This window comes from Loxodonta africana, chromosome 16, assembly GCF_030014295.1.
Source record: "Loxodonta africana isolate mLoxAfr1 chromosome 16, mLoxAfr1.hap2, whole genome shotgun sequence".
In the NCBI taxonomy this organism is placed as follows: Eukaryota; Metazoa; Chordata; class Mammalia; order Proboscidea; family Elephantidae; genus Loxodonta; species Loxodonta africana.
This window is the reverse complement of record NC_087357.1, coordinates 67,843,987-67,871,221: the sequence shown is the minus strand read 5'-3', so window position 1 is coordinate 67,871,221 and position 27,235 is coordinate 67,843,987. Positions and strand designations below refer to the sequence as shown.

Here is a 27,235-nt window from a genome sequence, read left to right as displayed (position 1 = left end):
CACAGCTTAAGACATGGGAAAACGTCTGCTGAAGTCATCAGTTTTCTGTAGCCTGTCAAGCGAATCGGCTTCTTAAATATTCCGACATTTGCTGCATTAATGAGGGTGTAATTATACCTCTGCTTTTGCTGTTTGGTTGCTGTGATTATATTCACCAGGCCTTCAAGCTCTGCCAAGCTGGGGTAATTGGGCTTCCCATTGTTCCCCCGGCTCTTTACGGCTTCCTGGGGTGGGAAATGGACTCAAGCCCTGGACAGAGGAAGCCCAAGTGGTTGGAGAGAGCCCCTTTGTGAGTCTGCAGCCTCTGGCTTGGCTTGGCCACAGCCTTCTTGTGTGACCTCAGGTGACTCACTTTCTTCTCCAGGTTCACCAGTAAAATGATTAGATGGACCGCTACGGTCTCCTCCAGCTCTTGAAAAAGTTTCAAACCTCAGTGGAGTGGCAGGGAGGACAGATCCCAGAGCTCCCCGGATGGACACAGGTGAGGGGATGGAGAGACCATCAGCCCACTAGAGCCTGGGGTAAAGGGATTCACCTAGCCCCCACACCGGGAAATGTGGTGCCTTCTGAACAGCACCCGCCTCTGAGCTGGTACCTCCAGCCCTAGCAGCTTCGGTCAGAGATCACCAGGAACCCAGGATCTGAGTGGCCTTAGCCTCCTGGGACCAAAGGATCTGACCCTTTACCAGCTTGTCTGCTGTGACCAGTGCTTAGGAGCAGAGAGCAGGGGTTCTCTGGGGTCTCTCTGGGAAAGGAGGAGATAGATGGAGAATGTCCCATTGTCCCTTTCCTTCCAAGCCCTCCCAGCTTGGCCCCCATAAGGCAGATTTTTACTGCCTTTGAATCAGGCACAAGCAGGGCCTGACACTGTTCTCGGGCTGTCCAGCTGGGTGTTCCTTGGAGGCGGGAACCCTGTCTTATTCAGGTTTGCAGTTCCCCCGAGCCTAGGCCAGGGCTTGGTCCAGAGGGGCCCTCAGTGACAGAATTAGAGTCTATTGTCTCACTCAGGTTGGAAAGCACCACCACATGGAGCTGGAATGCTGAGAACTTTAGCAGCCTCTCCCAGTTCCCTGCCCAGCATCTCTGGCCCCGTCAGGACCATCCAGGCTCCTGGACCCCCTGGGCTCTTCACAGGAGTCTGTTCCCAAACATTGTTGGATCCAAGATACTTACGGGCAATCCCAGAGGACCTCGGTCTCCTTTTTCTCCCTGGACACCCTTCTCTCCTTTTGCTCCAGCTAGTCCTGCTTCTCCCTGAAGGAAGGACAGATGGGGAAGATCATGGAAGGGTTTCTTCCAGACAGCTCGTTTTTGCATTCTGGGGTGGGGAGGTGGAACAGGTAGAGGAGGGAGGAGGTGGAGGTGGGTGGTCCAGGGTGGCAGGCTGAGGGCTCCAAGAACCCCTGAATTCTTAGCCTGGCTCCACCTCAGTTCCGGTGCAGTATCCTTGCGGTCACTTTGAGGACTCCAAAGGAGGGATGGCTGGAGTGGGGACAAGCCCACAGGGCAGTGCCAGGTCAGGCTTTGGCATAGATGAGGACCTGAGCACCTGCAGAACTAGGACCCTGCGGACGTTAGCTGGCAATGCCTGAGTGCCACCACCAGAGCTATGAGGTTCCCAAAGTAGTTAACTGGCAGAAGAAACTGTCTTTCAATCCCCTGAAGAGTTAAGGGCAAGGGGCAAGGGTTGTGCCATGCCAGCAGCCTCTAGCCCCCCATCCCTTTGAAATGCTTAGGGGACAATGGGGTGAGCCACAGCCCAGCATTCAGTGGCCTTGGCCCAGAGAGAGGGTCCCTCTCTATGTTGCTCTCTGCTCCCACTTATACTTCAGTTGAACGAACGGTCTGGACCAAGTTAGATGGGAAAAGGCTTTCTTCTTTTGCTAGGAATCTAACCTATCACTCTGTGGGGCTGATTGATGGATGGGGAAACTCTGAATCCAAAGTATGCCGGATGCCAGTGACAGGTGTTAAAGGGACCACAGGAGCTCATTCTGCCCTGATGGAGCCCAGAGGCCAAGCATCACATGATTCCATTTGGGGAAGCGGGAGGGTCAGCGGGGCCACCTGCCTCAGAAGCTGTTTCCCTCTGATCCAGCATCTCTCCCACCCCCTCATGCCTGTCACATGGTCTCTTCTTACCTTTGGTCCAGGAACACCTTGGAGACCCTGCATATGGAATCAAACAAGGTGCATTGGAGCTGCATTTCTGGTTAAGTCAACTTCCTTGCCCACATACTGGGCCACAAAGAGCAAAGACTTTGGGTGCAGAGTCTGGTCTGGGGTTCCTACCCCAGAGAGGTGGAAGGGAGTGCTATGGGGGCTTCCCAGCGTGGGAACTACAGGGACAGACTCTGGTCGATCTGAAGCTGGGAGTCTGAGCTGGCCTCCCCCAGCCAGGGACGGACAGAGAATCTCTCTGTGGCCCCCACACTGACCCAGAGTCTCATGAAGGGGACTCAGAGGTAACAGTATAAATTAAATAAATTAATATATGCACAGCACTTAAACAGTGTCTGGCACAAAGTAAGTTTCCATGAATGTTGGCTGTCATTACTATTAGAGGGCAGTGGTGGTTCAGCAGTAGAGTTCTCGCCTTCCACCTGGGAGACCCAGGTTTGATTCCCGGTCAATGCACCTCAGGTGAAGCCACCACCTGCTGTCAGTGGAGGCTGGCGTGTTGCTCTGATGCTGAACAGGTTTCAGTGGCACTTCCAGACTAAGACGACTAGGAGGAAAGGCCTGCTGGTCTGCTTTTGAAAACCAGCCAGTGAAAACCCTATGTATTACAACAGTCTGACCCATAACTGAGCATGGGGATGGTACAAGACCAGACAGCATTTCATTCTGTTGTGCATGGGGTCGCCATGGGTCAGGGGCTGACTCGATGGCAGCTAAAAACACTATCCTTACTACTACTATCATTTCTACCAATGACAATGGGTGACGTGGTAAACCATAGAGGCACAGATCTGCATCTGTTGGGTTAGGGTGCTTGAGTACTTACTAGGTGCAAGCAAAGGACCCCTTCCAAGCAATTGTCTTATCATCTGTAACCATTCAGTCAGGAAAGATCTGTCCAGTGAGGCTGGGTATAAATGGGTCACTTTCTATTTTAATCCTAGCCATCTTGCCAGCTGATTGTAGGAAGGAGGAAGGGTAACAGATGTCTAATGGCAAAGAGTTAAATGTTGGGCAGAACTGGTGACAAAGTGACTCCTACAGGGTGGTGGGACCAGACCCTGGGGCCTGGCATTCCATTCAACTGTTTCCAGGGAACCGGGCACTGCCAGGGTCCTTGGTGTCACGGGATGGTACCTGTTTAACATGGGAAGAGGAGCAGGGAGGGGTTTGTGTATGAGAACCCCTCTCCCCCACCGGTAGGAGAAGGGGATAGTGACCTAAGGCTGAGGTTGAGCCCAGTGACTGCCATGGGGAAGGGACATTAGAGACCTGACCATGGTGAACTGAAATACTGAAAAGTACTTCAAACTTACCAGAGGTCCAGGAGGGCCCTCTGGCCCTGGTGGCCCAGGAACCTGAAAACCAAAGGGGAGATGGTCAGCCTACTCCCTATTACACTCAAAGTGTCTTTCCTCCTTACGCAGCCAGGGCCCAACTGGAGACTGCAAGTCCAGAGGAGGACGGGACTATCCCGCAGTGCTCAACCAGTCACTGCCCAGCATACAGTCTTCCAAACTAAGGCTTAGAACAGGCCAGAAACTCATGGAAACTCATTGGCATGCACAATGTCGAAAAAACTATTGTTGCCAGGAGATGTCCCCCAAACATCTGTTTTCCAGGTTTTCTTGACAAAACCAGGAGGTCTGGCACTCCTAGGCTCTTGTTCATGCACGGCAACAATCAGCTGGAGCTGATTAGGTTTCCCCTCTAGATGGAGCAAGAGATCGCTGGTTCACCCCAGTCTCTACCGCTCTCTGTTGTATTTAACCTGGACCTCTTGCATGCATTTCTTGCTTGCCTGGCCCTTGAAGGCACTTGAATTTGAGACCCTGGCTTAGAGGAGCAGAGACTGGTTATGTGGAATGGAGGGAGGCTGAGATGTTTCTGAAGAACATTCCTCAAGTCCTCCAGGTTTGTAACAGATGGACGGGGACTGTTGGACTCCATGTTGCTTGAGGGCAGGGCGAGGGAGTCATGCTAGTAGAAGAGATTTAGTTGGACAAGAAAGACAGAGGAGCCCAGAGCTCTCTTGTTCTCTACGAAATCCCTGTCTTTGGTGAAGATGGACATCCATTTGTCTATAGTTGGCCACCCAAGAGGCAGGAAGGAAACTTGCCTGCTCTTTTCTGACCTGGTCACCCTACCTTGGCTTTGGAGCTCTCCTCAAGTCTACCCAGGGATGGAATCCCCTGGATGGTGCCCAGGCAGGCCCCCCCGAATCAGGCCACCACAGAGAGAGTTCCTCACTGGACAGACAGGCAGATACTAACATCCCTTGAACTTGGATTTTCAGTTCCATAATGCTATAGTCTCCTTGTTGGAACGAAATCTTTGGAAACTCTACCTTCTTAAAGAAAAGTCTACTTTTTTTTTTTATTAGTGTAAAAAAAGTAATATATATATCTGATTGCGGTGGTAGTTATGTAAATCTCTATGTATGTTAAAATTCATAAAACTGTATAAAACCAAAAAAAAAAAAAACCAAATCCAGTGCCGTCGAGTTGATTCTGACTCATAGTGACCCTATAGGACAGAGTAGAGCTGCCCCATAGAGTTTCCAAGGAGTGCCTGGAGGATTTGAACTGCCGACCCTGTGGTTAGCAGCCGTAGCACTTAGCCACTATGCCACCAGGGTTTACCGTATGGATTGACACAGTGGGTGCAACAATGGGCTCAAACACAGCAATGATTGTGATGGCGTAGGACCACACAGTGTTTCATTTCATTGTGCATAGGGTCCCTGTGAGTTGGAACCAACTCAATGGCACCTAACAACAACAATTTAAAAAATTAAAAAGAAATGCAGGCTCATTAAAATGTTTTACAAAGTAAAAAAAAAAAATTGAAAGGCTAAATCAGTCTACCTAGCAGATAAGTATTATTAATATTTTGCTTTACTTCCTTCTGCTCTTTCTTGATGCATAAAGTGTATTTGAATATATGTACATGCTTATGATGATATTATAGGTGTAGTTTGGGTCTCTGCTCTGTTTTGCTTAACATGAAACCTGTTTTTTCCGTGCTTTGTATGTTCTTCATAAGCCTCCTTTTAACAGCGATGTGCTATTTGAGTAGAATGAAAATTAGTTACTACCTAGTTACCAGCAAAGTCTTCGAGCTGTTGTCGTTGTTAGGCGTCGTAGAGTTGGTTCCGACTCATAGTGACCATATGTACCACAGAATGAAACACTCCCCGGTCCTATGCCGTGCTCACAATCATTGTTCTGGTTGAGACCACTGTTGCAGCCACTGTGTCAATCCATCTCGTTGAGGGTCTTCCTCAAGTTTACCAGGCATGATGTCCTTCTCCAGGGACTGATCATTCCTGACAACGTGTCCGAAGTATGTAAGATGCAGTCTCACCATTCTTGCTTCTAAGGAGCATTCTGGCCGCACTTCTTCCAAGACGGACTTGTTCATCCTTTTGGCAGTCCATGGTATATTCAATGTCCTTCGCCAACACCACAATTCAAAGGCGTCAATTCTTCGGCCTTCCTTATTCGTTTTCCAGCTTTCACATGCATATGATGCGATTGAAAATACCATGGCTTGGGTCAGTCACACCTTAGTCTTCAAGGTGACATCTTTACTTTTTAACACTTTAAAGAGGTCTTTTGCAGCAGATTTACCCAACACAATGTGGCTTTTGATTTCCTGACTGCTGCTTCCATAGGTCTTCAGCAGTGCTTGGCAAATGGAAAGCTCTCAAGCACGGTGACTATTCTTACTCTTAGTGTTATTACTATAAGCTATTTAATCATTTTCTTCTTGCTAGGAATGTAGGCTATTTCCAATTTTTACTTCTGGGAGAAACGTTTTTGTGTCTAATGCTTTTTTTTGAATTTAGGATAATTTCCTTAGGACACTATCCATTTCTACCTAAGTAACATAACATAATTAAGGAGCCCTGGTCGCTAACGGAAACATTGGCGGCTGGAACCCACCCAGCAGCTATGAGAGAGAAAGACCTGGCCATCTGCTGTCATAAAGATGACAGCCTAGAAAACCCTACAGGGCAGTTCTACTCGTCACTATGAGCAGGGCAGTTCTATTCTGTCACATCGACTTGTGACACCTAACAACAACAACATATGTGTTATATAAATAGGTCTAGTTCATGAGATTCAGGTGGGACTTGGTAACATTAATGGGCAACCAAGGCCAAGAGACCTCCCTGGGACTGAGAAGGCTTAGTGGTCTCTCCCTTCACTTGGATGAGGTACCTGTGCCCCAGACCCTCAGCTTACATCCTCTCCCTCACGGATCCTTGATCTCTGCCGCTTTCCTGGCTCTCTCCCTTGAGCCCACAAATATGCCCAATTCTCTCCCACCTTATGAAAATCTTGCCTCCATCCTATGTCTCACTCTACTCTTCTCTCTTTCCTTTTCCCTTTACCCCTACATGTCTAAAAAGAATAGTGCCTCTGTCTGGAAAGCCTACTTCTCAATCTTCTAGGCAAACTCCTACGAAGTCTTCAAGGCTCTGCTCAGATGGCCTGTCCCTGTGAACCTCTCCTGACTCCCCAAGTAGCCGCCACTCCAGTGCCCATTACTCAGGACAGCTCTATGCTCTTTAACGTGCATATGGAATTGTATAACCACCTCCACAATCAGAAGCCACATAGGGACTGTTCTACTTATTTTCCTCTTTCCGGACGCCAGAACAAGGCCTAGGACATGGCAGGTGCTCCGAGAATGTGTCGAGAGGCTTGATTAATGGGGAGCTGAGGGGCACCCCGAGGCTCAGTGCCTGACCCACTGTGGTGCTCAGCAGCTTCTTCCTCCCTCCTGTGTCAGGCGCTCCTGATTTCATTCCAGAACATGGCAGTGCTGTGCCTCCTGGGGAGACTACCAGTTGACGATGCCCCTGTCAGATAGTCTCCCAGGACACAAAAGGAAGAGGAGGTGCCACCTACCTCCATGCCTGGGTCACCCTTCTCTCCAGGTTCTCCTTTCTCTCCCTGTGGGCACAAAACACCACGGCGTGAATGCCAGCGCCTGGGTAGCCTGGGCAATCAGACCCTCAAATCTGTGACACACTAGACTGGGTTTATTGTTGTTGCTGTGTGCCATTGAGTCGACTCTGACTCACAGCACAGCCCCATGGGGTTTCCGAGGCTGTCACCTTTACGGAAGCAGACCGCCGCATCTTTCTCCCGAGGAGCGGCTGGTGGGTTAGAACTGCTGACCTTTCGGTTAACAGCCGAGCGCTTTAACCACTACACCACCAGAGCTCCTTAGACTGGGTAAGGGGTCAGCAAGGAATACCTTGGAAGGCTTGGAGGTCATCAGCCCCGAGGAGAGAGGACTGGGGCAGGGGGCCTGTGACCACTGCCTTCAAGAATCGGTGGTTCTAGCACGTGGGAGGAGAGGCTGTTATTCTGTATGGTTCCTGGGGTGGACGGACCCTAGGTTGCCCTGTGACTTGTTTCTAATGAATGGAATATGGCATGTGGAAAAGGTGAAAGACGTCTCTCCTGTGATTATAACATGAGATACACATGTACACATAGCTCTGTCTTGCTAGCATAAGCAGTTAATGAGCTTGATTGCTAACCAAAAGGTTGGAGGTTTGAATCCACCCAGAGGTGCCTTGGAAGAAAGGCCTGGTGATCTACTTCAGAAAAATCAGCCACTAAAAACACTATTTTTTTTTTTTTTTTAAAAACACTATGGAGCACAGTTCTACTCTGACACACACAGGGTCACCATGAGTCCGAGCTGATGGCGACTGGTCTGGGTTTTTGGGTACTAGCATGCTGGAGAGGCTCTCCTGCCAGCAGCGAGCCACTGTAATGTGACCTGCTTATGAGAAGGGCCACGTGGCAGGGAACCGCAGGGGGCCTCCAGGAACTGAGGGGCTCAGCCCTACAACAGCAAGGAACTGAAGTCTGCCTACGGCTGTGTGAGCTTGCAAGAGGACCTTTGTGACCCTGGAAAAGACCACAATCCACCAACACCTTGACTGCAGCCTGGTGGGATGCTGGGAAGAGGAGCCAGCTGAGACACGCCTGGGCTCCTGACCCACAGAAGCTGTGAGACACGTGTGTTGTTTTAGGTGGCTGATTTGTGGCGATTTGTTGCATAGTGTAGAGAACAAACACAGATCCAGAGGGCTGAGTGAAGGCCCAGATTGGGGGGGGGAGGTAACAATGAGGAAGCTTCCACACTGTATCAAGAGGCACTTCCTTTGTCTCCGAGCTGCCCTCCAATGGTGTGAACATGGAGGAGGCTGTGAGCCCCCTGCCTGTCACAGCTGAGTGGGGCAGTGGTGGTCAGAGTGGCTGCGGGGGACACCTGGATCGGGAGGGAGGGGTACGGGTTGACCTCTGAACTTCCAGGATTCGAACCCTTTGAGTTAGGCTGGCCCTGAAGACAGAGGTCACCCTGCTGTGACCCCAGGAATCTGGGACCCCTGTTTACAGATGAGCAGCAACTGCTCATCTGAGGAAGCCCCCACGGCCAGTGGGCAGGCAGGCAGAGGTTTGTGCAGCTTCATGACAGCAGTGCCATGCACCCCCACCAGGCTGGGGGCCGCAGCGAGGAGCCCCCGGTCACATGCCCTCGCCTGCAGCTGCCTGCCCACAATCTTGACGCCCGGCCCTCTCGCCTTACTGTAAATCCCGGGAGCCCACTGGGGCCAGGCAATCCTGTCGCTCCGGGTCTCCCTTGGTCACCTGGTTCTCCTTTCTCCCCAGTTGGGCCGTCTAGACCCTACAGATCAACAAAGACCTCTGTTAGTGAAGCATGAGGTGGTCACGCAAGCATCCATGACCGGCTGTGGCATGCACACGTGGCTCCCTTCCTCAGGGTGGGTGCTAGGAGGGTGCCCATTTCACAGATGGGAACAACAGAAGCCCTGAGAAGGCTTCCGAGACAAGTTGCTGGCTTAGGTGGCCTGGACTGAGGCCCTTCTGTCTGCATGCAACTCCTTCTGGGCATAGGGCTTCCATGTACTTTCCAAAGAGGGCAGCTTTACATCCATGACTTCATCTCCTTCCCAGCAACCCAGTGAGGTTTCTGGCGAAGGCATTATTGCCCCATTTTAGAAACTCGGAAACAGAGGCTCTGCAAGGCTCCGTGACTTGCCTGAGGTCACAGACAGGTGATGACAGAATAGAACCCAGGTCTCTTGAGTCAGGGCACTGGCCTTCATAGAGTAAGTGGCTTGGGGGGAACCCTGGGTGGATCCTCCACTCTCAGTTCCTGCTCCAGCTTTCCAGGCAGCATTTGGCACCATGCAGAGCTGGCATGCGGGGACGGAACATGCATGGAAGGGCAGAGATGAGGGGTCAGGCCACCAGCCCCACTCACTCACCGGGGAGCCTGCTTGTCCAGTCTCCCCTTTCTCCCCCTTTTCTCCTGGGCTTCCTGTTCGTCCATCTTCTCCCTTCATTCCTGGAGGCCCATCCTTTCCTGGGGGTCCTTGTGGGCCAGGAGGGCCCATGTCTCCTGGTTTGCCTCGAGGTCCCTTTGGAAAATAGCAACAACGCTTATTAGATGCATTGTTGGAGAAAAGAGGCAGTAGAGAACACAGAAGAACAGGGGGTCCCAAGGACAGTCAGACTTGGCTCTGGTCCTTGGCTGGGCCCAGGCAAAGATAGCCAGGAGTCCTTGGCCAACAGTCCTGCCCATTCCGGCAGGGGTCTGCCTGCCTTTCTGGGGAGACTGCAGTGTGGGGCTCAGCTGGGCCTTTGCAGTGTGGGCCCCTCTCCCCTCTTGGCTTGTCCACGCAGACTCTTGTCTGAGTTTGTCCCAGGGCCTTCCTGCCCCTCTCCCGACCTCCCCTAGTCTTGAATCATTTTCAGAGGTTTGTCAGGGGGTGTCTGTTCTTACCTTTTCCCCATCGTGTCCTGGAGGGCCTGGCAGTCCAATCTCCCCCTATAGCCAGAACGATAAAGGTCACTCTCAGACCCGGGGATAAAAATATTAGTAACTGACGCTGACACAGCACTTCCTGCGAGCCAGGAGTTCTTCTTTGCACTTGTTCACACAGATCGCCCATTTAATTCTCACTGCAGTCCCGGGAGTTATGTGCTTTTATTCTCTCCGTCTCGCAGAGGAAGACCCCAAAGCACAGAGGTAAATAACCCGTCTCAGCCCACAGTTAGTAAATAGTGGGGACAGGGCTCTAGTCCCTGTCCGTTTTTAACTACAGGCTCCCATTGCCTGGGCAGCTGCCTCAGAGAGCCCTGGACACTGGCTCCATCGGGAAACTGGGGGTGTGCTTGCCTCCCTGTCTCCCCACAAACCCAGTTCTTGCTGTCCTGGCCACCCCTAAATCTTTGCATCAACCGAAGCCCCTTCTTTAGGCCAGGGGCAGAGATCAAGAAGGCATGGCCTCTGCATTGAATGCCAGGAAAACAACCAGTCCCGGTTACAATGCAAAATGATGTGGGTGCTAATGAGGGAAGCACAGAGGGAAGCACAGTGGTGAATTCTGCCTGATACAGCAGGGAAGGCTTTAAGGGGTAAGTGGCCTTTGAGTTGGGCTTGAAAGATGAGAAAGGCTTTGAAAGTAGGGAAGGGGGGAAGGGGCTTGCAGGTTAGGGAGCCCCATGAGGACAGGATAGATGGGCAAAAATACATGGCCTTTTAAGAAAGAGTAGAGGGGTCTGGGGGTGGTTATAAAAGGGAGGCAAAGGTTGTGGGGGAAACTGGGGAGCGGCTCAAAGCTACATTTCCTGGGGTCTGGTTGGGGCAGGGGTAAGTCTAGACCCAAACCAAAAAAACCCAAACCTGTTGTCTTCAAATCAATTCTGACTCATAGTGACCCTCTTGGACAGAGTAGAGCTGTCCCATAGAGTTTCCAAGGAGTGCCTGGTGGATTCGAACTGCCAACCTTTTGGTTAGCAGCCATAGCTCTTAACCACTACACCACCAGGGTTTCCAGTCAAGACCTAGGCTCTACCACATCAGAGGGGCCTGTGAATTGCCAAAGCCTAAGAAAGACGTGAGGGATGACAAGGCTGAGGGCTGGGGGGAGGGTCAGTGACTGATGTGGGAAGGTGGGGCCGCTGGCGCCTGGGAGCATGGAAAAGAATTACAGGCGAGAACTCCATGGTGAGCGGTCCAGGGAGATGAGAGTACAGGACAAGTCCTGGTCACTGTGCTCAGGGGTAGCGCTGCCTCTCCAGGGTCTTCACCGTTCCCCCCGCCCCCCCCCCAACATGAAGACAAGTCGTACCTTCTGGCCTGGAATCCCTGGAGCTCCAGGTGGGCCCATTTGCCCGGGAAGCCCAGGGGGGCCCTAGGAAAGAAAAGAAAGCAGCATGGGAGAGCTTTCTGACTGAGGGTGGGGCGGCCTGTCCTCAAAGGGATAAATGTGGAGATTGGCTTATAGAGAACAGAGGTTTTCAAACTTTCTTCAATGGCAGAGAGACACCCCCCCACCCCCTGGCAAAGAAAATAAAATGGGGAATCCCCAAATGTAAAACAGACAAGTATGGAGCTTGTTTGGGTTAAAGTGGGGTGTGAGGGTCCTAGAACCCAATAGCCTCTCCCTCCCCTTCCCTCTAGGGCACCCCTGAGGTCTCCTTGGGCTCCAAGAACACAAATCTGCCCTTCTCTGATGACTTTAAAATGTCTTCAGAAAACAACCCATATGCCCACTAACAGATGAATATATGACACATCCAGCAATTTAAAAAGAATCAAGTACCCGTGTGTGAATCTCAAACACATTGTGCTGCTGAGGAAAAGGAGTCAGACCAGAAAGTTTACATACTGTGTGAAGCCATTAATAGGCAACTCTAGAAAAGACAAATCTAATCTACAGTTTAATCTATAGACAGAAAGCAGATTTGTGGTTGCCTGGGGGTGACGGTAGTAAAAAAAAAAAAAAAAATTTTTTTTTTTTTAGGGGGCAGGAGTACAGGTGGGATTAACTTCTAAGGGGCATGGGAAACTTTCTGGAGTGACTGTGTGGTGTTTACCTGGGTCTATACACCTGTCAAGACTCACTGAACTCTATACCTCAATCAGGTACATTTTATTGTAGGTAAATGATATCTGAAAGCTGATTTTAAGAGAAACAAATATTTCTGGGGAGGTTTTACTTCCAAAAGCTATTTCACGTAATATATTTTAATGTTCCCCATGAAGCTCGCTGATTCCAGAATCATGTTAGTTAAGACCGGTTTCTGGGATTGGGACATCGTATGACTGACATTTGATTCTGAGCTTGTCATCCCCAAATGTGTTCCCATGGCACAGAGCCACAAAAAATACTAAGTGAAATGAAATCCCAGTAGTTTGACAACCTTGCGGTCTCCCTCCCCTCCCGACCTTATTAGTTAAACCCTGGTGGTTGGTGTTGTAATTACAAATATTTAGTGGGAGCTGACTGCTGGTAGGCATGTGTGTAAAACCTGAACTTGGCAGCCAGTGGCTTTTCAAGTGCAGATGATAAAATTGATTTCTAGGGAAGGGGGAATGTGGAGGGTCACTATAGATTTTCAGGGCTATGGATCCTATTAGCTGAAGGTCAAGAAAAAAGAGAAACAAAACTTCCTCCTTGATAACACTATTTCCTTGACCCAGTTATAAATAAAACCAGTAAACCAGTTGCCGGTTGAGTTGGCTCTGATTCACGGTGACCCTGTGTGTCAGAGTAGAACTGTGCTCATAGGGTTTTCAATGACTGATTTTCCAGAAATATATAGCTGGATCTTTCTTCCAAGGAGCCTCTGGGAGGACTTGAACCTCCAACCTTTCAGTTAGCAGTTTGCACTGCCCAGGCACACCTACAGTTGTAAATAGGACCCAGCATTTCTACTGTCATTTGAATGCACAAATATATCGGTGATCCCCATAGCAGAAAGCAGTTGTGGCCCAGGGCCTCGGCACCTCCAGTGACCCACCCACCAGTCCTGACTCTCAAATTGGACTCAGAAGCCCTGTGTCTCCTTGCTGAAGGGGAGAACTCAAGTCCTTACTTCTAGGCTGCCTACCCCACAGCCCCCAGCCCAGTGCCCAAGGAAGGAGAGGAATGAGGAAGGCTTACCATCAAGGCCAGCGTTCGGATCTCCTAAAAAACCAACACCACATGTCAGTTGAAGAGCAAATCAAGAGCCATCTGGAAGGTCACCTCTGCCCAGTCAAGGGTACGTTGGGACTGTCCCCTCTAAGGAGCACAGGTGAAGGACGGGCGGTTGACCCTCCCAGGTGGGTCTCCACAGCTCCCAACCCCACATCACCCCCACCCACCTTTCACCCCCAGTGTAATCACTGGACAGAGAACACTCCCCAGCTTACAAGCTAATTGCTGCTCTGCAGGCTGTTCTAGAATGGACTCAGGTCTGCACCAAAGTGGACTGCCAATATTTCCTTCACTTTACGAAAGGAGAGAAGGAAGCCAGTTCTCTTCTTTCTAATTGCTTACTGGCGACCCTCCCTTGCTCTTTCCTCTTCTGCCAGGGCTCAGATTTCAAGGTTCTGATGTACCACTGAACTTTGAATAAATGCAGTGTAACAAAATATGGACCACTCAAAAAATAGATTAGAGGGAAGATTGTTGGCCTTAAAAATGAATAACATGCAGAGAGAAATTTCTTTGAAGCAATGATTCTCAACCTGGGTAATTTTTTGTCCCCCAGAAAACATTTGATAATGTTTGCAGACTTTTTTTTTTGGTTGTCACTACTTGGGAGGGGTGGTGCTATAAGCATCTAGTAGGTAGAGACCCAGGGATCCTGCTGAACATCCTACAATGCACAGGACTAAAAAGGACGTGTCTGTCAGTTTGTCACACTGTGGGGGCTTGCGCAGTGCCGTGATGCTGGAAGCTATGCCACCAGTATTCAGATACCAGCAGGGTCACCCATGGTGGACAGGTTTCAGCGAGCTTCCAAACTAAAACAGACTAGGAAGAAGGGGCTGGCAGTCTACTTCTGAAAAGAATTGGCCAGCGAAAACCTTAGTCAAGAAATCAAAGGACACATTGCTTTGGGCAAATCTGCTGTGAAAGACCTCTTGAAAGTAATGAAAAACAAAGATGTCACCTTGAGACTAAGGTGCATCTGACCCAAGCCATAGTATTTTCAATTGCATCATATGCACGTGAAAGCTGGACAATGAATAAGGACGATCGAAGAAGAACTGACTCCTTTGAATTGTGGTGTTGGAGAAGAATATCGATTTTACAATGGACTACCAAAAGAACGAACACATCTGTCTTGGAAGAAGTACAACCAGAATGCTCCTTAGAAGCAAAGTGTGTAGACTATGTCTCACATACTTTGGACATGATATCAGGAGGGATCAGTCCCTGGAGAAGGACATCATGCTTGGTAAAGCAGAGGGTCAGCGAAAAAGAGAAAGAACCTTGACGAGATGAATTGACACAGTGGCTGAAACAATGGGCTCAAGCATAACAAAGGTTGTGAGCATGGTGAAAGACCAGGCAGTGTTTGGTTCTGTAGTACGTGGGGTCACTATGAGTCAGAACCAATTCAATGGCACCTAACAACAACAACAAAAAGGATTATCCAACCTAAAATGTCAATACAGCTGAGGTTGAGAAACCCTGCTTTAGAGGTTGTTAGCTTATGAACTCAAAATATGATTAAATGAACAAAAGGATGTATTTCAGGAAGACAGATTCTACCATGTGCATGTACTGAAGAATAGGGCCCCAGAACCCTGGTGGGCCAGCACCTTTGCAGGGTGCTAGGGTGCTACCATTGTGGATCCCAGGTCCAGAGCCAGGTAACTGGCCAGTTGTGCCCAGAGAGACAGGCCACCTGGATGCCAAAGGATGGGGGCCATTTGCTGGAGGCTACCCAGTGGGATACCAAAGGAGAGAAAGCCAGGGGGTATCTCTCCCCTCGGAGCTCAGCAACATCAATCAGGCCTGTCTTGAAGAGCACCCTCATCGCACCCTTGGTCTAGAGCCCTGAGGTCCAGGAGAACTTCCAGATCTCTAGTTTCTGGGCTAGACCTACTCACCTGGAGAGCCTCGTTGATGTTTCCATTGTAATCCACCATCTCCCCCTTCCCTGGTTCTCCCTTGGAGCCCTACAAGACAAATGAGGTCTCAACCCAGAGCCTGAGTCAGGAGGGACCTGGGGGCAACTTCTGCCTGTGCTCTATCAAAGGGGGGCTGCATCACCATTGGCTGCACCTGGCTGCACAGGTGCCTTCAGAGGGCTGAAGGAGAACCTATGAGGGGATCCTAAACACTCCCAGAGGATGCCCAGGGATTCCAGAACAAATAGGGAAGGCTCCATTTGAGAAATCTGACTAGACAGACCTCAAGAAGACTGAGTCCAATCATAGCTGCAATGTCAGACCCCCTACTTGGGTCCAGAATGCTCTTCCTTTCCCTCCCCCTGGAGAACCAGGGCCAAGCCACTTCCCCCTGTGACTCCAGGGAGGTAAGATGTCCCACCATGACTCCAGGTGAGAGAGGCACATACCTTGGGGCCAGCTGGTCCCTGTTCTCCAGCTGTTCCAGGCTCCCCCTATTGCATGACAAAATTGGAGTGAAATGGAGACAGAGCTGGGTCATGCATTGATGTCCCCAGATGGGCCACACCTCAGGGGCCATGAAGGGGCCTGGAGCTCATCTGCACTCAGGCTGAGAGGACACAGACCGTCCTGTCCATGAGAGGGGAGCATGGCTCGGTTCCCTTCAGGAAGCACCTCCTGAGCACTCCCCTCTCCCTCTGAGCTCCTCTGGGCAGGTCTGCTCCCTCCCACTTAGCACTGGAGGGCATCCTGTCTTGTGACTGTCCGGCCACCTTTCCTCAGTCCCCTAAGTCAGCAACATCCTTGGGAGCAGGAACCAGTCCTTTGCTTCTCTTTTATTTCCATCTTGCTCGTGTGGCACGGACTCTGTAAGTTTGTGCCACTGTCCTAGGTGATTGGTAATTGCCATAGAGACCTCATGCCATCCTTTTGGGGTCCTCTCTGCTTGTGAAAGACCCAAACTGCAGGGTACTAGGGACACAGGGGCATATAACTGTGGGTGGGGTGGTGGGATTTGCTGCTATTAAAAGCATGACAGAACTGTCTAGAAGAAATGAAACAGTGGTATAAATTATGAAAAACAAACCACAGTTCCAGTTGCTGTGGGATAATGCTGAAGTAGAAAACAGTCTTTTTTTTTTTTTTAAATCAAGATACCATACCATACCTGTTGCCGCTGAGTCAATTCTGACTCATGGCGACCCTATAGGATAGAGTAGAACTGCCCCATAGAGTTTCCAAGGAGCGCCTGGTGTATTCAAACTGCTGACCTTTTGGTTAGCAGCCGTAGCTCTTAACCACTATGCCACCAGGGTTTCCTAAATCAAGATAGAAAGTAAAAATAAGGGGAAAATGAGTTCTTTGGTACAACTCAACTCACGATGACCCTTAAGTAGACTAGCTCATGGAGAGTTGAGCCACTGCTATGTCCAAGTGGTACTTGTCCCTGTGCCTCCCCCCACACAGCATTTTAGCCATCTGGTACCTATGAGGGCTCTGCCTGGGCCCTTTAAGAGGGGAGTTACTGGAGAAAGGTGAGAGCCCAACTTTGATATGTGGCTTAGGATGCTAACGGCTGCAGGGCTTTGGGTCACTCCCCATCTCAGATCTCCTATCCCTGGGCCAGCCTTTGCATGACTGCTGTCCCAGGGCAAGGCTCTCCAAAGCCACAGCCAGCCAGGAAAGACGGCAGCCAGGAATGGAGGGGCTGGTGGGAGTTGCCCACATGTCTGGATCAGCTTTGTGCCTGATGTCCAGCCACAGGGGTGACCCCAGCTGTTTCCCTCTCTCATCAGGAGCTCAAACCCCCAAGGTGACCCTCATCTGCAGCTCTTGGAACTGGCGGCCTGCGTACCTTGTCTCCTTGCCGTCCTGGGGGACCAGCCTGCCCATCAACACCAGCTTCTCCCTGGGGAAGAGGAGGAGGATAGAGTGAAGGCACGCAGGGCAGCTTGGGCAGCTGCTTAGAGGGGTAAAACACGGTCTTGCTGCTAATATCCCGGGTACTCAGTGTCCCTGCTGGCTTCTACTAACTCACACCATTCCATCTATTGGACTCCTATACCCTTGGTCCAAAAGACCATAGAAGGAGAGGTATCCAGGACAGTAGGTTCCTGAGAATGACCTCTGATTCAAGGTCACAGGCAAAGGTCTCCTTTGAATGTTGACCGCTAGGGAAGACTCACCTTTGACCCCGGGGGCCCAGGGAGCCCTGGGGGGCCAGGCTCCCCTCGGCCCCCTCCAATGGCGTTGCCAGCGTCACCTTTCTCTCCCTGGGGGTGGAAAGTGGGGTTACCATTGTTGGATCAGCTTTGTTTTGGAGGGAGATGGTTGACCCTTTGCCTTCCACTCATCTGTCTTTTCTCCCTCACAGTTAAAGGGCAGCATGACATCCCTCAGCTTAAGCTGAGCTCTGTAGGGACATTAAAGATGGCTGGGGACCAGAGGCCTTCAGAGCCCTGGCTGATCTGACAGTGGGATTTGAAGAGGGAATAGAGTCATTACAGAAGGGGAACAGGTTTAGACCCGACACAAGGGACCCATCAGGGCCTGGGCCTAGAGCAGTGGTCCCGAGTATGTTCCATGGAATACTCCTTTGGTAGGCTGGGAATATTCAATCTGTATAAAAAGCGTTTGGTGGCCAAATGATGTTAGGAAGTACAGGTTAAACACAGCTTTGCAGGTTCCTTCTATGTAGGACTACTGCTCAGAGCCTTTACCAGCCTAATAAGCACTGTGACTTTCTAAGAGGGGCCTATCTTATGCAAGAGTGCTCCTCAAATATATAGAGCAGATCACCTGGTCTTTTCTCCCACAGAGCTGCTGGCGGGTTTGAGCGGCCAACCTTTCAGTTAGCAGCTGAGCACATAACCACTGCGTCACCAGGGCTCATTGTCTCTGCGCGTGCGCGCGCACACACACACATTTAGAGAGAGAGGGAGAGAGCATCCTCCTGGGTGGTGCAAATGGTAAATGTGCTTTGGCTGTTAACTGAAAGGCTGGAGGTTCAAGTCCACCCAGAGGTGACTTGGAGGAAAGGCCTGGTGATTTACTTCCAAAGAATCAGCCATTTTTTGAAAACCATGTGGAGCACAGTTCTACTCTGACACACACGAGACAGCCGTGAGTTGGAACTGATTGGCTGACAACTGGTCATATATGTATGTTTTTAATGAAATTGAAACGTATTATGGAGCTAAGATACTGTGGGACATGTTTTCAGAGCTGGAGCAAGGAAATCTGACCAGGTGATTGCTACCGAGTTATTTCAGTTGGACAATCTGGGGCCAGTCAGGGGTCCCCACTGCAAACAGAACCTGGCTGGGCTCCAGCAGCCTTTCTCCCAGTCTAGGGGAGCGACACAGCTAATGCTGGGACCTGTGAGTGTGCAGGGCTGGAATGGGATGTGGGTGGGGATGGACACAGCCCTTACACAGAACCCACCGTCTAGAGCCTGTCATTATCTACCTTCTGTCCCAGGAGGCCAGGTAGCCCAAGGGAGCCTGCAGCCCCCTTCTCACCCTGTGGGGCAAGAGCGGACAGTGCAAGTGTTAGGAGCTGCTTCTCCAGAATGTCTGTGAAGGCACCAGCCCCACCAGCTTTGGGCCTTGGTTGGCCTCTGTCCTGCTTCCCTGCCATCTCCCTTGGCCACTCTTGGAAGGGCTCCACATCTTGTGGGACACCTATCCCTCCCTGGGCTACCAGCTGGGCCACGTCTGAGCCCCTCAGTGTGGAGACGGCTGGCACCGCTGTCTTCCCATGTGCTTGGCCCTTATCACTCATGCCAGGTGAGGAGCACACAGATTGCAACAGAGGCCAACGGCGTGTGTCTCTTCTGGGGGCCTCCTGAGGAGAGGTGAGCAGTTTAGCATGCTAGTATTTGGGGAAGTTACTCCCTTGAGTCATTACACTCTTTTCTGCTTTCTTACTGTCTAACAATACAGGCCCCCGTCTCTCCTGCCCACCTCCTCCTTGCCATGAGGAAAGAAAACAGCCACCTAGCGGAACTTCCCTTTGGGGGAATACCTTGAGAAGCTTGCTTTCCTGACCAGCTTCTTTCATTCTCAAAGAACACTAGTTTTCCTTCCTGTGACATGAATCACAGGGTCCCTCAGGATACTCAAGCCCCGTTCTCACTGCATAGACCGAGCAACTGAGGTCCCAAGAGGTTAAGTGACTTATAGAAAATCCCTCGCTGAGTTAGTGGCAAAACCAGGTCTAGAACCCACGTCTCTTGGTCATTCTTCTATGTCACAGACTTAATTTTGTATTCTCAGATTGTCCACTATTAGGTTAGCCTCCAAACACCCCACCAGAGGGCGTTAGTATCAGGTCATTCTCCACGGCCCTGAGGAACGGTGGGTGGGCTCTAGTATAGAATAACAGGAACTGAGGGTGCTGGGGCCATTATTTGGTCAGATGTCTCAATGGACTTTCTAGCTGGAGCCACTAAAGATGCCACACAGGCTGTGGGCCTCATGTACCTTCCACCTGCCCTTGGGTAGGAGCTGAATAGCAGAGTTACCTGAGGCTGGCAAAGGGAGGAAGGCCAGGAGGCCCAGGGGATGGGAGGGAAGGGGTCCTGAGGAGGCAGTGCAGGCCCTGCCTTCCGTGGGCTGCTCCTGCAGTGCAGGCCTTCACCCAAGCATCCCTGGAAACAGACCAGGTCTAAAGGGAAGGGACGCAGGTCCTGCCCCACAGAGATCCTGGGGAAGCAGGGCCTGAGGGCAAGAGGTTGTTCCAGCTGCTGGGCTTTCCACCTGGGTAACCCACGGCTTTCAAGGAGGGAGGATGTGCTCTACAGTGTGAACTTCTGAATCTTTGCCAGGCCATCCTGCTGACAGTCTCCTCTTCCCTGGGCTCCATGCACCCCCAGCTCACTGCAGGCAACACACCAGCCATGGGGTTGGCAGGACAGGGAGTCAGGGATCAGTGGAGGCCAGAATGAGAGAGGAACACACCCAAGTACACAATATCCTACCCTCTGCCCCCTCTTTCCCGGCAAACCTGGGGGCCCTGGCTTCCCTGCTGCTCCTGGGTTTCCCTTTGAGGTAAGAAGAGAAAGTCACCAAAAAGAGGATGGGGTGGGGGTGGTGTGTTGAGGGGTGGGCGGTGACAGGAGACCAGCCTTTCCAAAGTGGGTTCTGTAGAATGCCTGCCCTATCATTAGATGCTCCTCTTAAAAAAAGGATGTCCTGTTCAAAAAAGTTTTGAAAATGCTGCACAAGGTATTTCTTTTTTAGAGCTTCCCAATGCACATTGGAGCCCTGGTAGCTCAGTGGTTAAGAGTTCGGCTGCTAACCAAAAGGTCGGCAGTTCGAATCCACCAGCCGCTCCTTAGGAACCCTATGGGGCAGTTCTACTCTGTCCTGTAGGGTCACTATGAGTTGGAATTGACTCAACGGCAATGGGTTTGGTTTTTGGTTTAGTGCATGTTATCATATTAAAGGCTCTGAGAAGAACCTGCCGTAAAGAAACCTCTGTAATACGTTAGATGCACTATTTCTCAAGTCTATTTGACCATGGAAACTTCTTCTCACGCTACATCTCTTATTTGCTGGCTGAGAGAGAAAGAGACCCCTGCAGGCACAGGAGACAACAGTCACTGCTTGTGGCAAACCAGCTGAGGTGGCGTGGGACCGAGACGTCCAGGCCAGGATCCAGGGAAGGGGGCAGCCATTTGCAGTGTGTTCCTGACAAGCAGACCCCTCCCTGGTCGACCCCTCTTTGCTCAGTCAGGCCCCCAGCCCCAGCCCAGCGTCAGGGGGACCAAGAGCTAAATACCAGCAGCCTCTCCCACCTCCACCCCACACTCTTAGCTCCGTGCAGCCCAGAACATTCCTGTGCAACAGTACCTTGGCTCCTGGGGTCCCTGGCTCACCCTGTGTGCATCAAAAAAAAAAAAAAAGAATCAGGTAAAGAAGAAAAAGAATAAGTAGAATGGGTATAGGCGTATATGTATAGGGGCAGGTAGAGGTATACACATATGTGAGGACGCGAGTATCCATATGTATGTGTCAACACAGACATGCATGGGCAGGCACATATGCTCCTGAAGACAGGACTACAGATACTCCTCAGGCATCGCCAAACACCTTCCGAGGCTGGTTTTCTAGTTTTGAAAACTTAAGACCGTAGTCTCATGGGAAACTCAGTCAGTTGGCATAGTATAGTTCACAAAGTTCATGTTCTATAACCTAGGGAAGTGAGTAGTGTCTGGGGTCTTATAAGTTTGTGAGCAGCCATCTCAGATACACCTATTGGCGTCTACTAGTCAGAAGCAAAAGAGTAAGAAGGTAACCAAAATCTCAGAGAAGAAACAAGTCTGCAAGGCTGAGAGCCTACATGAGTCATGACCTCAGCTACCCTGAGACCGGAAGAACTAGATGGTGCCTGGCTACCACCGCTGACCAATCTGACCAAGGTCACAATTGATGATCCTGGATAGAATGGAAGAAAAATATAGAACAAAACTCAAATTCTTAGAAAAGTCCAGACTAACTGGACCCCTTGAGACCAGAGGACTCCTTGAGACTATCGTCCTGAGACACTCTTTAAACCTCCAACCAAAACTACCCCCTGAGATCAACTTTTAGCAGAAAAGCAGGGTGACACAAAGAACAAAGGATATTACCCGTTAGATTGGTGCTCTACCAAAAAACATCTATATGAGTCCGAAAGGACTACATTTAATCTAAAGCAAAGATGAGAAGATAAGGGGGCAAGGAAACTGGAGTACCAGAAATGGAACAACCAGAACACAAAGAGAACTTTGGCACGTTATGAAAAACATTAACTGTCATTGATCAATTTGTGTGGATATCGTTAAATGGGAACCTCACTTGCGGTGTTAACTTTTACCAAAAACATAATAAAATAGTATTTTTAAAAAAGAATAAGTAGAAGGAAGAGAAAAAGGAGAGGAAGAGGAGGAGGAGGAGGAGGAGAGAGAGAGCTGATGAGAAAAGGCCAAGGCAGTCTGGGAAAGTGAAGCATCAGCCCCCGACCAAAGAAGACCTCCTGGGCTACCGACCCTTAGAGGGTTTCATATTTATCAAGGGCGTTTGCCTCCCGGATGGCCCCTAGTCTAACAAAAGGATTTACACTAGGCTGGTGGAACAGAGTGCCAATATCGCTGATCTTTCTCTCCTGATAACAGTCTCTTCCTGGAGCGTGAGACCAGGCTGATCCAACTCTGCTTCTCTCCAAGCTTCTAGCATAGCACTTGGCAGACAGTCCAGGCGAATTTACTGAATGAATCAAAGTGAATGGCCAAGCGAGTGATGACTCCCCGGCTGCTGCCTTTGCCGGGCAGAGGGCCTGATCCTTCCCTTAGGGGAGGGCCGTGGGGGTGTGAGAGTGTGTGCTGCACCCCAGGAGGCAGGAGAGGATGGGCGGGCTTGGACACAGTGCCCCTCTGTAAATGGACCGGTCACTTATGCTTCTGGGGTGTTCCCACCCATCCACCAGGCAACCAAAGGGGCAGTTAGGGAGGAGCTGAGGAAAAGCTTGCCTGCTCTCCTCTGAAGCTTTGAAAGCATATAGTCCCTGAGTTCTTGAGTGTCGGGGGAAAGGCTGGGCTCTGTATGTGGCAGGCTGGGGAGCTCCTCAGTGGAGGCTGGTAAGCTTTGCAAGGCTTAGTTAAAGGACTACTCGTGTTTAAGGTTCCGCATCTAACATCAAAGCTGCTTTAAGAAGTGTTTCCAGATCCTGTCTGTCCCCTCGTTTGTTCAGTGGCCACCCCGCTGAGGCACTGCAGGCCCAGCTCTGCCCTCTCCACTCCCTCCCTCCCAGGCTGCCCCTGAGCCTTTGAGTTACAACGGTCAACTGACCTTCATCCCAGCCACAGTGATACCAGGAGCCCCCTGGCAGAGAGAAAAAAGGCATGAAGGCTTTTTGTAGTCAGAGAAATCATGGAGGAAATGTCAGCCTGACTGTGGAAGACTCCCCAGTTCTGCCTGCCCCCCAAACTCACACGGGGGAGTGGAGGGGCTGAGCTGCCAGCAATGCAGAGGGGACTCTGCGAGCAAGGCTTTGCGGCACAGGGCACTGGCTTCTCTGGACTTCCCGCCCATCTATTCGGCACGGGTTGGAGGGTTCATGGGGCGGGGGATAGATGAAGGCATCCTTGGGGTAGAATGGGGGGTTTCCTTGGAATATGAGAGAATGAGGAGATGGGAGGAAGAGGGGGAGCAGAAGAGAGAGCCGTGGGGAGGGCTGGATTAGCAGACAGTACAAAATAAAGGGGCTGGTTTTACCAAACACAATAGACCCCTGAATGTGCAGGTGGGACTATCCTCTCCACCACTGCCCTTGTGGACTGGGGAGTGGCTGGGGTGAACCCCACTTTCATATCAACCCAAGACCATCTACCATGAGGTAGACATGCTGCCCAAAGCACCACTTAGCAAATCCCGAGTGGAGATGATTCTGAGGTATCCCGACTCCCGACAGGGGTCTCAGGACTGCTGCCAGAGCTGGGTCACCTGAACAGAAGGAGAGCTGGCCACATCAGGAGGGTGTGATGGGTGACAGCTCATGAGCCATGCGGCAGGGGAAGGCCCTGGGGAGGAGACATGAACCCTCTTCCCAGCAGGATGTGAGAAGAAAGAGGGCCATGAGCTGGGCCTCCATGGGTGTCCCGAGCTTGGGAGAGAGGATGGGTATGGGGGGTGGGGCTTCAAGGGGCTGCTACGGGTTGGAGTGGGGGGCAAGTACCTTCGCTCCATGTTTGCCCGGCATCCCCGGCATGCCCCGCTCTCCCTGGAGGAAGAAAGAAGAAAAATAATGAGAAGGGGAACAGATTCAGTGTCCCAAGGCCTCTGAGCCCTTGAAGTGTGACCTGCCAGGATGTTAGCAAGAACAGCTTCTCTGGAAGCTCCGGAGGGCTGTCCACGGCTCAAAGTGAGCTTTGGGGACTTGCCTGCTCCCTGGAGGGTGGCGCCATCCCCTAGCAGCCATGGTGGGTAGCTTCCCTCAGCAAGGCAAACATGCAGAGGCCCAAGTCACAGACTCACCAGGCAGGAGAGGCCCAAGCGAGCACCTGGTGTGGCCGGGGTCCAGTGAGGTGAGGGACAAGCCTGCCAGTGGGCCACTTGGCCGCTTACCTACTGAACGCCCTCCTCCTGTCCCTGCCTACTCCTTCCTGCCCCATTTTTCCTCAGGTTTGCTGGGATGGTACCTGTTGGATAAGTCAGACAGGGCTTTCCTGCTGTCCTCTTCTCTAGGGCTCCTTTTCCTCCCAGGGGCCTCAGGAGTAACTCTTCTCAAGGGTCGGAAGGTTAGCCTGTGCTCTGAGAGGATAAGGGGCCCGAACCTCCCTGCTTCTCAGCACAGTATCCCTGACTTGCCTGTCCTGAGGCTTTGGGGGACTGTCTCCTCTTGGGATGGTGTGGGGTCTGCTCGACCATCTTGCACTGTCTGATTTGCACTTCCAATCTCTATTCCCCATGAAAATGCCAACTTATGGAAGGGGGTGAGGTCAGCTAGTGACGAATGGGGGACCGAGAACAGGCGAGTAGAGATATAACCTGCCTGAGCAGAGGGAGAGCTCAGGGGAGGAGAGGAGGCAGCTCTGTTCCCACTGGTATAACCCACACAAAGCCCCCAGCCAGGGCCCAGGGTGCTGGCCAGCCATAGGGGTGGCTGTCAGCCTGCCGCCCTTCCGACTCCTGAAGGCCAGCGCTGTGCAGTGGGCAATACAAGCGTGGAACAGACCTGGTTCCTGCCCAGCTCTCCCTTCGAGTTAGAGTGCTGTGGCTGTAGCCTAGCTTCCATCTCCAGAGGCTGAAAGGCAGAGGGAAACCTGGTCCCCTCCCCAAGCCTCCATCTCTTCAGCGGTTCACTCCTTCCCTTGTCTGCCATCTTACAGGAAGGCCCGGGCCACCCTTCTCGCCAAGGCTAAAGCTGCCCTGGCTTCTCCTCTCCATGATCTGTCTTCCACCCTGGCATCCGAGTTCTCCTGAGACACAGGCTGGATAACGATACTCCCTTCCTCAAAAACATCCACTGTTCCAGAAAGAAGGGGCCAGACTCCTGAGCTCAGCCCTCTGCCCCTGCTTCCTTCCCAGTCTCCTCACCTGACATCTGGCATGAGTCTGTGTCCCTGACAACACCATCCATTTTCACAATCACATGCCCTTTTGCTATTCCCTCAACTCAAAACCCTATTCTTCATTCAGTGTCCTGGTGAAACACCACCTGCCCTGTGAAGCCCTTGGCTATCCCTGTGTGATGGTTAATTTTATGCGTCAACTTGCCTGGCTCTGATTCCCAGTGGTTTGGCTAAGCCTTAGACTAGTTGCTGTTCCATAATGCAATGCAATCACTTTCCACAGTGTTATCTAACGGAATCAATTGATCCATTGAGCTTCCTCAGGGTGTAGTCTGCCTCCAGACTATATGTTGGCCGAACTCATTCTCTCTCTCCACTCTCCACTCTTTTCTTTGTCTGACTCATATATCTTAGGCCAAAAGTCTACAGCAGCCTCTAACCTGTCACCTGACCTATGGATTTTGGACTTGCCAGCCCCAAAATTACATGAGCTAATCCCTTGAAGTAAATTTCTCTTTCCATATATATATACATATGCCAAAAAACCTGTTGCCGTCGAGTCAATTCCGACTCATAGTGACCATACAGGACAGAGTAGAACTGCCCCATGGGTTTTCCACGGACCAGCTGGTAGATTTGAACAGCCGACCTTTTGGTTAGCAGTCAAACTCTTTAACCACTGCACCAGCAGGGCTGCTCCATGTACTATAAATACATCTCACTGGTTCTGTTTCTCTAGAGAACCCTAAGACACCACCATAATCCCATGCTGGCTCCTCACCACAGGGACGGCTCTTCTCCGCCCTTGTGATCTGCACTCATGTCTGCCTCTGTGATGGCCTCACCTCCACCTGCTTTGGGCCAGGTCTCTTAATTTTGCAAAAGGCACAGGATCTTTAGCTCCAAATGCCAGAGTCCTCCCTCACCCTGACCCCACCAGTGACCCCTGAGTCCCAGGCTGGGTGGCAGAGCTGGACTCAGGGAGCACCTCACAGCAGACAAGTTGGAGCACCAGGTGTCCCAGCCTCTGAGTTCTGGGAAAACCCTCTGGGAGAGAGCAGAGAAAGGCAGGGCCATTTAGTGCACCTACCATAGCTCTGGCACTGGGCTAAGTGCTTCACGTTCTTCCTTCGTTTAATCTCAAAGGGTCCTTTCCACTGTGAGAGGAGACGCTGTTCCCTGCTTCACGGGTGAGAAAACTGTGGCCCATAGAGGCTGGGTATGATTGCCAAGCTCGTGCAGCTTATAAGAGGCAGGGCAGGAATTTGAGCACAGGTCCATTGGCCAAAGAAGTCCAAGTGCCCATTTCTCTTGGCCCGCCCCAAGCATCAGATGGGTTGATGTTCCATCCACTTCCAGAAAACATCTTCTGCGGGGTGAGAGCAAGGCACAGTGCCTCTCAGTGTGAGGACAGCTCCAACCAGGGCAGGGGAACCTAATGACAGGCACCCAGAGAAAAGGGGTTGGATGAGGCACTGCCTCTAAGCACAGGTCTGCTCTGTGGCCAGCAGAGGGCGCCACAGGACCTCATCTGAAATCCAGCAACTGCAACCGTGGTGTTTGAGTTTTCCGCCTCCCTCACAGCCTGGAGCTGTCCAAGTGAACGAGCCCTAAAGCACCCTCCATGGAGTCAGTCGGAGGCCCCTGTCATTCTTTCCTTTGGAGGACCAGGGTTCCCTGCTAACATTCCAGTCTGACCTAACAGGGTCGACTTGGCCTGGGGTCCCCCAGACAGAGTACCCTGGGCGGGTACAGATGGGCAGTCAGCTTGGGAGTCCCTGACTTTTCAGAGGTCTCTCGGTTGTCCCTCTCTTCTGCTTTTCCTCAGCCCCTGGCTGCCCCTTCCTACCTCCATTTGGGGAGATGAACCAAGTCAGGCATGCTGTCTGTGTGACGTCTGAGAAGCCACATTCTCTTTCTAGGCCTATGGTCCTTATCTTAAAACCAGGTCCCTTCTGCCCTCTCCTGCCCCTCCATCTCTCTCCACCCCTGCAGCCCTTGGGAGGGAGAGGGGCCAAAAGCTGAAGA

General features: G+C 51.4%; 1 protein-coding gene across 1 annotated transcript in view; it reads right to left on the bottom strand.

Annotated features, from left to right (window-relative positions):
* COL13A1 (collagen type XIII alpha 1 chain) overlaps nucleotides 1–27,235 on the bottom strand; it is a 95,978-nt gene that overhangs the window by 19,341 nt on the left and 49,402 nt on the right. Inside the window, exons 14-28 of the mRNA XM_064269655.1 lie at nucleotides 23,872–23,916; nucleotides 21,009–21,035; nucleotides 17,340–17,426; nucleotides 17,009–17,062; nucleotides 15,603–15,647; nucleotides 15,133–15,201; nucleotides 13,190–13,213; nucleotides 11,372–11,434; nucleotides 10,021–10,065; nucleotides 9,503–9,655; nucleotides 8,800–8,898; nucleotides 7,101–7,145; nucleotides 3,498–3,539; nucleotides 2,143–2,169; nucleotides 1,174–1,254 (exon numbers count right to left, since the gene is read on the bottom strand). Coding sequence (XP_064125725.1) covers nucleotides 1,174–1,254; nucleotides 2,143–2,169; nucleotides 3,498–3,539; nucleotides 7,101–7,145; nucleotides 8,800–8,898; nucleotides 9,503–9,655; nucleotides 10,021–10,065; nucleotides 11,372–11,434; nucleotides 13,190–13,213; nucleotides 15,133–15,201; nucleotides 15,603–15,647; nucleotides 17,009–17,062; nucleotides 17,340–17,426; nucleotides 21,009–21,035; nucleotides 23,872–23,916 — 906 coding nt within the window. The remainder of the gene's footprint in view (nucleotides 1–1,173; nucleotides 1,255–2,142; nucleotides 2,170–3,497; nucleotides 3,540–7,100; nucleotides 7,146–8,799; nucleotides 8,899–9,502; nucleotides 9,656–10,020; nucleotides 10,066–11,371; nucleotides 11,435–13,189; nucleotides 13,214–15,132; nucleotides 15,202–15,602; nucleotides 15,648–17,008; nucleotides 17,063–17,339; nucleotides 17,427–21,008; nucleotides 21,036–23,871; nucleotides 23,917–27,235) is intronic.